Here is a 13372-nt window from a genome sequence, read left to right on the forward strand (position 1 = left end):
ATGGAATGATTTACATTATTTAAAAATTATTACACACCGTCCAACAATTCCCCACTATACGATATTATGCATATATTATAAACTCTGCGCTGCTTACTGTGTTACATGCAAGCCGCGTGAGGCAGCGTTTGCGTCAGTGCACGATGTAGATGAAAACATGCTTCTCAATCAGTTATACTGTGTATGTATGTAACGATAAGTCCATGGTACAAGCAGGTACTATGGCTTACATTTAAAAATATAACATGCTTTCACCAGGCGCCCACACAACTCGACTAACCGACGTCCCTTTCCCGCAATCGGGGAAGAAATTTTCGGCGGTTTTGAATCGCTGTCATAACTGGCACACAGATGATGGCATGGCTCGTTTGCGTTCGCCTTACTCTCTTGAGATGCTGTCCCTTCCTAATCCCGTCGTCTTTCTCTTGCTTCTTCTCCTAGATTTTTTTTTATTTTTAAACGTTTCTCCCTCAGTTTTTTTTATGTTGTTGTTTATACTATTCTCCGGACTTCTTCCCTCCTGTCGTGACAAGCTATAAATCGACGCGGAAAATGTGTAAATATTATTATACCTTGAAAAAGACGGGGCTCTCCCGACGCAAACGTCGGCTGAATGAACAGTTATCTTGATGATATGTGGGGTTTAACGTTCCAAAACCACCATATTATTATGAGAGACACCGTAGTGAAGGGCTCCAGAAATTTCGACCACCTGGGGTTCTTTAACGTGCGCCCAAATCTGAGAACGCGGGCCTACGGCATTTTCACCTCCATCGAAAGTGCAGCCGCCGAAGCCGGGATTCGGTCCCGCGACCTGCGGGTCAGCAGCCGAGTACCTTAGCCACTAGACCACCGCGGTGGGGCAACAGTTGTTATCTGAAAGCGCATTAACATCCATATATATATATATATATATATATATATATATATATATATATATATATATATACATATATATATATATATATATATATATATATATATATATATTTCTCATATTTTGTATACGGACACGTGTCGGTTTAATCATGCATGCTTATCTATATACTGATAAAATTCTTGCACACTTTTCATTTCTACCTTCCCACAGGTGCCCCACAGCCAGGCATAAGGGCCAGCACGCTTGGCCTTATAGCGGGCTTCCTGGTGAAAGCAGCTGAGGATTGCATTACTTGCGACGACTGCATCGGCAAAATCAAGGCTCCCAGCTCATCTGGACCAGCTACTGCTGTGATATTTAATTTAGACAGGGGAGGGCTTTCATACCCAACGATCTCATTTCTTTCCTTTGTGAGCACTCTAGAAAGGGCCGCGGAAGCATTTGCGCCATTGGCCATTTCCAAAAAGAGGCCGATGGCACTTTTTGTGCAAACTGTGCTACCTGCAGTGGCCTTGAACCCTCTTTTCAGCCATAAAGGCGCTACTAGCGAGCACCGAGAAGCCATGGCGCGGCTAGTGTTGCAAAAATTTAGCCGTCCTTTCTTCTCAAACTACGTGCGGGACAAAACAGCCAAAGAAGGAAAGAGAAAGAGAATAGCCGAAAAGCCAAAATCTCGCAAGATTTTAAAAGTTTAGTTGCATGCCTCCATTGTATCATGTACGCGCCCAGAACCTTGCTAGCACATTTTATTGAACTATGACCCAAATGCACGCAGCTCTGTACGCGTACATATGTTTTTCTTTATTGCAGACACAAGCCGTCACTGTGTGCCAGCAAGTAGGATATTCTTCGAAAGTGCAGAAACTTTGTTTGAAACATCAGCTTTAACTGGCATATTGTGGCACGCATAAGTAAAGCGACAAATGTGTTTTGTTTCATTTTGAAGTGCTGTAACATTGCTCGAATCACACGCATACACTCGCCAAATTCTTTTAGCAGAAACCTTGATATCACTTTGAGGGATCTGCTTTTCATTGACAAACGAGTATAATGGCACATTTTCAGCATGTGTACGCGCCCCAACTGCGGGTGTCGCCCTTGGGCGCTATCAATCAAACATAACCACTAGTACAACAAAGGCGGTACTATTCCGCCCTAAAAATAAGTCTGTTAATGAAAACATACATTTCAAGTATGGCGATACTATTATTGAGTTAGTAAATTGTATAAAAATTCTTGGAGTTACATTTTCGAGCAATATGCTTTGAAACGATCGCATTTACAGTGTGCTGGGTCAGTTATCTCGCGTAGAGGGCACGGTGTACAGTGGCAAAACTGTTCTACTATACAAGGTAAAATTCTTACTTTATAAATGACTGTTCTGTTGGCATCTTGCTTATTGTTTCTTGGTATGAAGGACTACGACTAACACGCGCTTACAAAAACTGTACCTGATGCAAAAGACGTATATTAGAATAATTTTTTACTGGTCGTATGATGCTCGCAGAAGTGAATTGTTTCAACAGGCTGGAATACCACCCCTACATCGTCTCTACGATTTTAAGTTAGCATTGGTGGTCAGGCGTCAATTTCAAGAAAGTCGACATTATTTGTACGACCTCTCGAAACTGCAGCCAAATAATTTGTTCGAAACATGACATAAAGAAACATGGAAAATAAAAACTTCGAGAACAAACTACTCCACAGATAGGTTGTTCTACACAGTTTCTACGTTAATTGATAAATATGTGAAAGCTGGCATAGATTTCTTACTCTGTACCCGAACTCAATTGCACGATATACACATGTATAGTTTTCAAGATTTCTTTGCAGTTGCTACATTGTTATCATGGTTGCTATTTTTATTTTTAGAATTTGAACTTGATATTTTTGTAATTGTTGCTTAGATAACATTGCTAACTGTTTGCCAGTGCTGTCGTGCTAAAGGCGTCTGTGGGCCTATGTCAAGCTGCCTCTTTCGAAGAGCAGCTTTTACCTGCCGCTGTCCTTCATCAAACTATTGATGAAAAATAAAACATTATTATTATTATTATTATTATTATTATTATTATTATTATTATTATTATTATTATTATTATTATTATTATTATTATTATTATTATTATTAACTATGCTCGACAAGATGATGATAATGATGACGATAAAAACTTTATTGGGGTCGCAATGTGTTGCCCTCGATAGGCACATCACTGCCTTTACCATATCGTCTCATCGCACGGACATATAAAATCATAGAAACGCGCATCGGCCAGCGCTCCCCGTTCCAGCAGACAAACTCCCGTAGCGAAATTTGACGCACAATTTTTGTTGTGTAGGTCACAGTAAGAGTTAAAGCTTCAATTCCTGTGTCTCTCCTTGATATGCGTCCGTGGGCGTATGTGCATTATTCTCTTCTATCAATTGACTACAAGTGTAACACCTGTCCAGGGCGAGTGTCCAAGGTAAGTGCTCAACAGGGGCACTGCGTTTCACCTGACGCGTCCTAAACAACCTAAAATCAGTTTGATATTCTATTACCAATGAGTACATTATTAGTCAAAAGCTTTATGAATACTAAATTGAAGTTTTTTTAGGCTGGAATGGCAAAAACAACCATGCAGCAAGACATTTCTACGCAAATATACAGCTTTAGAAGTCAATCAACCAGTATAGCCTAACTACTAAAATGTAACACATAGCACACGTTAGCCTTTTCAGCAAAAAACAATCACACGTATAGGCAGTTTGTCACAGAAGCAGACGCATGGTATCAGTCCGTCGCCCTCCTGCCGGCCGCACAGTAGCAGACGAACAGGTTATAGGTAGCGCCACCTACGGCGAGCGATTGAACGAGAGCGGGGACACGCGCTCCCATAGGAACCCCGCTATCTGAACAGGTCAGGAGTGTAGTAGGTCATGGCCACATCAATCTATCTATCCATTCATCTAAAGTGCGGTAGGTGTTCTGTGGTACAGCCATATCAATCCAATCCAATCCAGCCAGTATACTGGTTCTGTTATTGTTTGCAATGTGTTTTGTGGTTTACATGCATGGAGGAAGGTATTTACATGTTACTTACGTTATGGTGGGCAAACTTCCCCCTCACACGACCCTGCGGGGGAAGACATGCCGGGACAGTCGTGTGGATTGATGAGTTATGTGTGACTCTGAGACAAAGCGTCTTCGGCGCCGCGTTTCCTTCCTATCTGACAACGGCATGGTCACGAGTGCGTGTGCATGGTTGAAGCGCAATGGTCGTTGTCAGTGGCTTTAGTCTTGATTAAACATGTCCAGTGGAGGTGCTGATATGGCAGAGGAAGATCTAAAGGCGATTATCTACATTATTGAACTGCTGATCTCGACGAAGCGCATGAGTAAGTTGCCGTTCTTGTGTTCCGACTCTCTCGATCATAGACGTTTCGTTAACAGTATGAGTTTTGCTTCATGGTAATCTGGGAAATGTGTGTCCTACGTTCACATCGCTTGCCTGCTTACTGTCAATTTAGGAATTGTTCACCACGTGATCTGAAGATTTTAATTTCTGCGTGGAATCATTTGATGTTGGAAAAGGTTGTGAGCCGCACTTAGACTCGCACTTTCTCATCACAGGAACTGTCCGTACGATGACTTATTTGATAGAAGCCTCGCTGCAGTCTTCATTTCGAGGTGATGTGTTCTTGCTGGGACGGATTTCTTCGCGCTTTACCTTCGAACAGATGCTCTTAAACATCTTTTTTATCTAGTGTAGCAATTTCAATCTGCGTGCACAATTTTTGTGATAGGTCATGTTTTACTGATATTTTTTCTGATCGCAAGCTGCGAGCCCTGTTGTGGCTCACAAATTTTTCATCATTAAATGCCTTCTTGGAGCCATACGAATTTCGAGGACATATTGTGAACACTTTCCACACTACAGTAAGCAGGAAAACCAGTTAATGTGCGGCACTAAAGTTTAGCGTTTCTTAAGTCAATTTTGCGAGAAATTTCATGAATAATGCGCCTATTTCTCTGTGAAGGGCGTCTGGAAGAGAAGGATACAGTTGGGGGACTTCGGACATCACAAGTTAAAATAAAAAAAGGAAAGGGGGGGGGGGGGTAGTGTTGAGTTAGTAGTTTGGGACTTGGCTCGAAAATCTACATATCAGATTCAACAAGGTCATTTTAGGACTTAGTCTGCTAGCCATTAGGTTTCCCTCCCTCGTTGCCCTTAATGCATCATCACTTCAACTAAACCAAATTTCTGTATTTATCTTCAAGCCATTCACTCTCACTGGCATAGGAGAACAGCAAATTTAAATGCAGTTTTCAAATGCACAATATGTGAAGCAATGTGAACTCAGTTTTACCCAAGTAAAAGTGATTCATTGGTCAGCCTTTATCAGAGATGCATGTGAAGACTAGAAAAGCATATGAGCATTATTTATAGTTCCTAATTAATATGTACTTATAACTTAAATGGATGTATGTTTATGAACAAAAAAAATGCCTTCATTACCTGTCTGCTTCATATGACTTTTTCCATGAGAAGAGCAGTTCACACTCAATACTTTTTCCATCTATGGCAGCTACACAACCTCAGGCTTGTGTGTGTCGGCTTTGTTATGCATAGCTATGAAGGATATTCTTGCTAACATTTGATGGTTTAATGGGCAAAACTGTACTAAAACAGCACATAACCAGCAGTGCTTACAAAAGAAGTAAGCTTGTTATAACATGCTGCTTTAATGTTGCATTGGACCACTTGCAATTTTTAAGGCAAGGTGAAATGCTAGGTCTAAAGGGGTGCTCATATTTTGTGTCATCTTTGGAAAAGCTTGCTTTGGATCTCATTTAAATGACCTGTGCTTTTCAGATGTCAATGCTCAAGTTGGGAGCCTTGACTTACTTCTAAAGCAGAGGCTTCACCATTTTACCGAAGAAGTCACAGCTGACAGCAACCTTTCAAGAGTTCTTTTTGAGAATGCACCCCATTTACTCCAGCCTTGTGGCAGTGAGAACTTGTATTGTTTCTTTCTTGATCACTGCATTTCACTGTTAATGCTTCTGAAAAATTGTATAGACACAGCGTCAATGGCCAAAACGCCATCACAACTTCAAGGCTCTTCTCAGCAATGCCACGCTCCACCGGCGCCTCCTACCTGCCTTGGCGCTCTGCAGCAGAAGACTGTGCAAAGTCTCCTCCAGTTTGTAGTGGCCCTCGGGATCAATCCGAATCTCTTACCAGGAGTGGGACTGGCGTTGGAACGACGGACAGTCAGTGTCGTGCCAGAATGCAGCACATGTTTGCTTCCATGGGAAAGACATAGATTGCTAGTAGCCTCTGTGCGAGCACTTCTGGTGTGCATAAGGAGCCCAGTGCTTTCTAGCATGGTTTTGCACCATCACCTTGTTGATATTCTGGCAGCATTGCTACAACTCTGCTATGCACCAATCCGCAAAGTAAGTTAAATGGTGTGCTATTCTTTGTATAGGATTTCCAGTACTTGCATAGCAACACTTACACCTGTAGGTAGTGTACAGCTGCTGTCGTAGAATGTACATGAATAAAGTAATGCCTGCTTATGAAGATAGAGCTTTAAGTATGGAAGAATAAAAGCTGTGTTTGCATGTTCTTAGCTTTCCTATTTAAGGAGCTGTTATAAATATAGCTTCAAACAAAAAAAAAGAAAAATGATGCTGGTTATATTTCTCATATTATGATAGTTGTTTTGTTATAATGCATGTAATGTCACATTATTTCACAGCACTAATAAAGGCTAATTGTGCTTGAAAATTGGCTCATTGGGTAAGAGTGTTAACCAAATGAGGTACACCACTTCCATGAAGCTCTCCAAATCTACTTAGTTCAACCTAAATATTCAGTACTTTAAGACATAGTTTTTCACCTTTGCTTTGACCAGGTGTAGTACTGGCACAGTATATGATTAGTAAAGTATGAAACTAATCTGGTGCATATTTTTCTAATGACATCTTGGTCTCCACCTCTTCACAGAATAAAAATTTTGTGTACCATATATGTTTTGTAAATTGCAGATTGCCAGTGACAAAAACAATAAACCACATTACAGTATGGAAAGCTCTCCTTCAACTTATGATGATCTGAATTCATCATTGACAAAATGTAGAGGTATGTCATCACTCTTTGTGAGCTCATTTTTATACCATGAGTTTTACCTCTGGCACACTTAATTGTAAATTCATGTCTGACGACCTTCTCTGCATGTAAAGATTATCATTGTCGACATCTTGTTTTTGTGCTTGCTGTAGCTGGCGCACCACCTGATGATGCCAGTTTAATTCAAGAAATGCTGGCAGATCGAGAGTGCCTCTTCGCTGACTTGCAGTACCTGCTGAGAAATACGTATCAACCTTTGATTGTTCGAGAGCTTCTGCTTTTACTTTCAAATGCAACCAAACCAAAGGTAGAAAGCGTAAGTATAGCAGTGCTGAAATTTATTGTTTGCAAACAGTAGAGGAGTTTCGGTCGTATGTGAAATACACAAAACTTTACATGTGTTAGTGTTGAGGTCTATCTACCAAATCCTGCACCAGCTAGCAATATTAGTCATGTCAGTTTCCAAAGAACTACCGTCGAAGTCACTGGGGATTTCATTGTGAACAACACAGTCGTCTCCGAAAAAGTGAATCAAAGATGTTACATCATCGGGTAAATTATTACCCTAGATAAGGAAAAGGGAAGGGCGAAACGCAGAGCTCTGGGGCACACCATAAGTAACAGGAGGAGAAAGTGAGCTGTAATTGTTGGCTACAACATATTGCGAGCGATTAGCTTAAGTTGTTCATCAAGTTGTGATGTGGTTGGTTGTATATTGGTCAAACCAGTTGCTGCCTCAATGGTGACATTTGCGTCAGTTTAACCTCTTTGACATTATCAAGAAAAGATATTGGCTGTATCAGTGTGATTGTTTCTGTTTGTGTCTGACTCTGAGGAGCCATTTGACGAGTTTGCCAGATAAGAGGGGGAATAAAAGCAGTAAATAAATGAAGCATTACATTAGAAACATGGACAGGCATGTTTTTTATTTTCCGTGGCTTTCCCGCCGCCCTCTTGAATTTCGGTCCAGGACAAAGCAAGCGCCCCTTCTCAAATTTGGTCGAATTATCCGTTACTGAAGGGGGGACGCGGTGTTTTGCAGTAGATACCTTCATACCTACTAAACCTAAGGAAGTCACTAAAAGTAAGCTTTGGATGACACATGGTATAATCCAATTGAAGTACACAATCAAATGAATAAAGAAGCATGTTTGTACAGGGATTATCAGTGAACTACAAAAAAAAGCTAGCATGTGGTGAACGTGACTTAAAAGATTTGTATTTCACTACAACGATGCCCAACATGAAAAAACATGCTGAATAAGTTTTGGGGACACCTTAGTGAAAGCAAGAAGTATGTCATGAAGATCTCAATTATTAGAAACATTATTAACGACTTAAATGCCATCACAACTTTTAACAACTATTTTCATGATATACTTACTAATGCAAGTTCAGGATTATCTTTAGACTCTGGAGTGCTTCAACCGCATGTAGCAAACTTCATCTCATGAGACGGCATTATGTCTCTGTTCCTAAATTTAACAGCTAATGCAACTCCTAGCCCTGGTAACATCCCAAGTGTATTCCCTAGGCAATAGGCCAAAAGTATTGCCAAATTCTTGGTTTTGTTGTTCAGAGTCTTCGTTATGTCCAACAGTAAGTAGTGATTGGAGCACGGCTCGAGTTGTCCAAGTCTTTAAGAAAAGTGGTCATTTGTGACTACATAATTACAGACCCATATCGCGTACATCATGAGACTGCAAAATTTTCTAAATCAAGATTGCAACTTCATTGATGAAATTAACTCTATACTAACCACATGCCAATATGGCTTCATGAAAGGCTGCTCAACTATCACACAGTTTTAGTAATCGATGAATAGATTCATTTGCTAAAACGTTGGATGCTAATGGTCGAATTAATGCTGTGTTTTGGATTATATTTAATAGGGTGATTCACGAAAAAGTAATTTCATAAGCTAAGAAACATTAAACTTTCAGATATCTTGATTTCTTAGATCACAGACTATCTAAATAAATGTGAAAAGTGTGTTATAACTGATAGTCGCAGCTCGTGCTATCTGCCAGTCATTTCAAGGGTTCCCCAGGGTAGTTAGTGTCTTTAAATTGCTCATTCTTTTATACGCAAGTAAGGTGGTTTATAGATGATTGCATCGTGTTTTGTACCATTAAGTCTATGTAAAATCAGAGGGAACTATACTCGGGTGCAACTTTCTGTGGCAACAAAGGGAAGGCTACGTAGCCAAAGTGGCCGTGTGCCACCGCTGTAGAATATAGTGCCGCAAATGTGTCACTGTTTTCGGCTGAAAAATAATGAAAAAGAATAACATTATTCGTTACTGGATACTGTCTATAAAGAGAGGCTGCACTCACCAAGAAGATATTCATATTTGTTGTTGCTTTCTCAAGAGTAATTTCGCAGTTTTGAGCTTCTGAAAACGTCGCACGTTTTATGTGCACCTCACAGTCAAAATGGCATGTTCGTTTTTAGGTGAGCGCAAGTTGTCCTCAAGCTATTCGGACGACTTGCCGAAGGAGCTTGTGTCGAATTTCAATCAGAAATGACTTTGTAAGCAGACGTATCAAGTTGTGTGCATTGGAATTACTTGAGCACGGCTATCATTTGAAATGCGAGCTGAACCGGGCTACTTTGTGGAAGAGTACAGAAGCAATAGCTCTGCCCTCGTAGCTTTCCCTTCATTGCCACAGAAAGTTGTCCCCTAGTATAGATTTCAGTTTAAAAGATATCCTTGGGATCCAAAAAAACGAGGTATGGCTGTAAATACTAAAAAAATTATCTCTCTTCTCATAACCCATAAAAAGGATTGCCTTAGTTATGTGGTGTAAAAGGGGGTCGGTTCGATTAAAAACAAATTGAGAGTTGTAAGTACCTTGGCGTATTCTTACTTAACAATTTTTTATGAAACCGTCATATTAAAAACACATACTCTGCTGCATTCTACAAACAGGTTTATCTGGGACACATACTGAGAAATTTCCCGTCAAACATTAAGTTTCTCATCTACCTAACCTATATCTGCCCAAAACTATAATATGCCTGGGTCGCATGGGATCTGCATACAAAAATTGATTTTTATAGAATACAAGAAAGTTGGTTCTTTCATTTCTTCTAAATACAAATGTATAGACTCCACCATCACAACTAATGTTGGCTAACGACATTCCTTCTCTTAAACTTGAAGACATGTACTTTTTGGATTTTTTACATAATATGATTTACCACAAGTTCATTCTTGATCCTATACTTCTTTTAAGCCCTTTTTCCACAATGCAGACACAGCGCCGTCACTCTGATGCACTAATACCTATCTATGTTGTAACAGACACATATAAGTTTTACTTTTTTCCACGCACCATTTCAGATTGGAATTCTCTACCTGCACTGTAAAACTTGTGACCATGTGGTTGACGTGTACTTTCCTGTTTTTTTATGTGTGCATTGTGTTGTAATTTTGTTTTGTACTTTTGAATATGTATGTGTACCAATGTATGTATAAGCTTTTTATATATATGTATGTTTAGTTTTGTGTACAATTATCTATTCAAAAGGTAAAGTCATATGCATTGCCGACTAGAGCATTTAGCATGATTTGTAGCTATACATTGCTATACATTGAGATACAGAAATGACTACAGTATGCAAAGTGGCTCTTTGTCGTGATCCTTTGAATAAAACTGAGGCATAGTAATTAAGCAATGTTGAGCTGTACACTGCACATGCAGATAAACAATGGAAAAAAGAAACATCAACCAGTTACTATATTGTCACGGGGTGAGAGTAGGCAGAGGATAGAAATATATTTACAGATTGTACACGGAGTACACGGTGTCCTTGAACCAAGATGGTGGAGTGGCAACAACAACACAAGCTTTTGTTTAATCGTCATCTTTGTCGCCTTTATGGGGCATTCGTTGATGTTAATGATGACTTGTATCGTATAGCCGCCACCGGTGAAAGCGCCATCTCGGTGCTTAAGAAAGCATGCGATCCTGGGCAGAGAAGTACGGCTTAAGGCGGGCGATGTGTACAATATCAGTGGACGGCAGAGACGATGAGGATGGAGTGTCCAAGGAGGTAATCTCATAGGTCACCTCGGTCAATTGGCGCAAGACTTTGTAAGGCCCGTTGTAGCGAGTGAAGAACTTCGAGGATAGGCCAACGTGACGGGAGGGAATTCAGAGCTAGACCAACGATCCTGGGGAGTAAGAGACAGCTCTGTAACGGCTGTCGTCGCGATATTTTTGAGATAGTTGCGAGGCCGAAAGGCGATTCTGGGCAATCTGGTGGGCTGCTCGAGCTGAGTAGTTGCATCGTTAGCGTACTCGGTAGGAGTGTCAGTATGCGACGGCAGAAGAGTGTCAAAAGGCAAAGTGGGGTGACGGCCGTACAAGAGATAGAAGGGAGAAAAGCCAGTGGTGTCGTGTTGTGACGAGTTGTATGCAAACGTCACGAACGGCAAAGTGGCATCCCAATCACGATGATCTGCGGAGACATACATGGATAGCATTGTTGTCGGTGTGTGGTTAAGGCGCTCAGTGAGTCCATTTGTTTGCGGGTGGTAGGCAGTAGTGAGTTTATGACCTGTGGAACACGAGCGAAGAATGTCGTCTACGACCTTGGAGAGAAATGATAGACCACGGTCGGTCAGCAGTTCACGTGGCGCTCCATGATGGAGAATGTCATGAAGGAGAAAGTCCGCGACATCAGTAGCACAGCTTTTTGGTAGCGCTCTCATGACGACAAAGCGTGTCGTGTAGTCTTTTGCCATCACTACCCACTTATTCCCACTCAGAGACGTTGGAAATGGTTCAATGAGATCGAGGCCGACGTGGTAGAACGGGTCTGTCGGAATGTCGATTGGCTGAAGTGGCCCAGGTGGTGCCAATGAAGGTTGCTTGCGGTGCTGGCAAGACTCAAAAAGATGCAACATATCGGTGCACAGAGCGGTAGTGGCCGGGCCAGAAGAATCGACGCCGTACGCGGTGATACGTGCGGGCTGCTCCGAAATGTCCAGCAGTTGGGGCATCATGAAGTTGTTCGAGCACAATGTAACGGAGCATTGCAGGAACTACCAGAAATAGTTCTGGGCCTTCAGTGCTCTTGTTGCGCCGATAGAGAATTCTGTCATGAAGCGTGAACAGGCGAAGAGAAGGATCCGAGGTGTCAGAAGCTACACCGCGTATGATAGACTACAAATTAGCATCACTGAGTTGTTTGTTCTCTACGTATTTCCGTGCAATCAGAAATGGCGAAGACACAGGCATCAGAATTGTGCGCTGACAGATCAGGGGGATCAACAGGATGGCGAGATAGACAGTCGGCATCCTCTTACATTCGGCCAGACCTGTAGGTCACGTCAAAGCTATATTCCTGTAGCTTTAAAGCCCAATGACCCAGGTGTCCAGACGGACACCTGGGCGACTCGTGGCGAGTTCCGAAGTGGCCATAATCTGCCTCTGCGTGGCGGTTGTAGCCATAGGAAGGCTGACACCAATACTACTTGCTATTGCGATAGCGTGCCATGTGACCAACACGATGACAGTTAAAGCAAATGGGCCAGTCATCAGCAGTCCTCCACTCTGCGGGATTGCGAGAGCGCACTGGGAGCCTCTGGCCTTGGGCGTAGGAAACTGGCGGACGACGGCCAGTCGGTCAGGAGGGGGTGGCGGTGCATACAGATTCCAGGCCAACGTTTGAAAGCTCTTGGTGGACAATGGCATGCACTAAAGGCACCATTTGGGAGCTGGGCTCACAGGCACGAGAGAAAGTTGAAGCGGGAGACATAGCTTCAAGTTCTCGACGGATGATCTTCGTGACGTGCTCTGCAGTCAGGGGTGCCTGTGGTACAGGCATGTCTTCACACGACCATGTTGCTGTGGTGTTGGGAAGTCGAGCGAACTGATGGGAAATACGTCGGCTCTTGGCGGCCTCAAAACGCTGGCACTCTAGGATAATGGCATCTACTGTGTCACATTCCTTGCAAATTAGAAAATTGAACGCGTCATCGGCAATGCCTTTTAATATGTTCGCTACCTTCTCGGACTCCTCCATGTCGTCGTCTGCTTTGCGGCAAAGGGCGAGCACATCCTGTATGTAAGGCTGGTACGACTCCGATTACGTTGGAGCGCGAGATGCTAGCTTCTTCTTGGCCGCTGTCTTCCTGCCAGTTGATTTGCTGAACAGTGCACGCATTCCAGCTGCCAATTTCCGCTTTGTGGTTTTCAAACCACACTTTGGCTGTCCCCTTCAGGTGAAATAGGATGTTCGCCAGCATGAGCCTTTTTGTCCCAGCGATAATTCTTGCTTGTTCACTCGTACAGCGGCAATCATTCTTCAATGTCGACATTGTCGGTCCCGCAGAACGTGCCAGGGTCTTTCAGCTGGGGCAGAA

At 42.2% G+C, this 13372-nt stretch overlaps 1 protein-coding gene across 2 annotated transcripts in view; it reads left to right on the forward strand.

The window, feature by feature from the left end:
- Positions 1–3924: 3924 nt before the first annotated feature.
- LOC119176710 (transport and Golgi organization protein 6 homolog) overlaps positions 3925–13372 on the forward strand; it is a 52059-nt gene continuing 42611 nt past the window's right edge. Inside the window, exons 1-4 of one of the 2 annotated variants that reach the window (XM_075895582.1) lie at positions 3925–4255; positions 5734–6320; positions 6915–7008; positions 7149–7312. In XM_075895582.1, coding sequence (XP_075751697.1) covers positions 4168–4255; positions 5734–6320; positions 6915–7008; positions 7149–7312 — 933 coding nt within the window. In that variant the 5' untranslated portion in view covers positions 3925–4167. The remainder of the gene's footprint in view (positions 4256–5733; positions 6321–6914; positions 7009–7148; positions 7313–13372) is intronic. The other variant, XM_075895581.1, reaches the window with a different exon arrangement.

Source organism: Rhipicephalus microplus, chromosome 5 (assembly GCF_043290135.1).
Source record: "Rhipicephalus microplus isolate Deutch F79 chromosome 5, USDA_Rmic, whole genome shotgun sequence".
Taxonomy (NCBI): domain Eukaryota; kingdom Metazoa; phylum Arthropoda; class Arachnida; order Ixodida; family Ixodidae; genus Rhipicephalus; species Rhipicephalus microplus.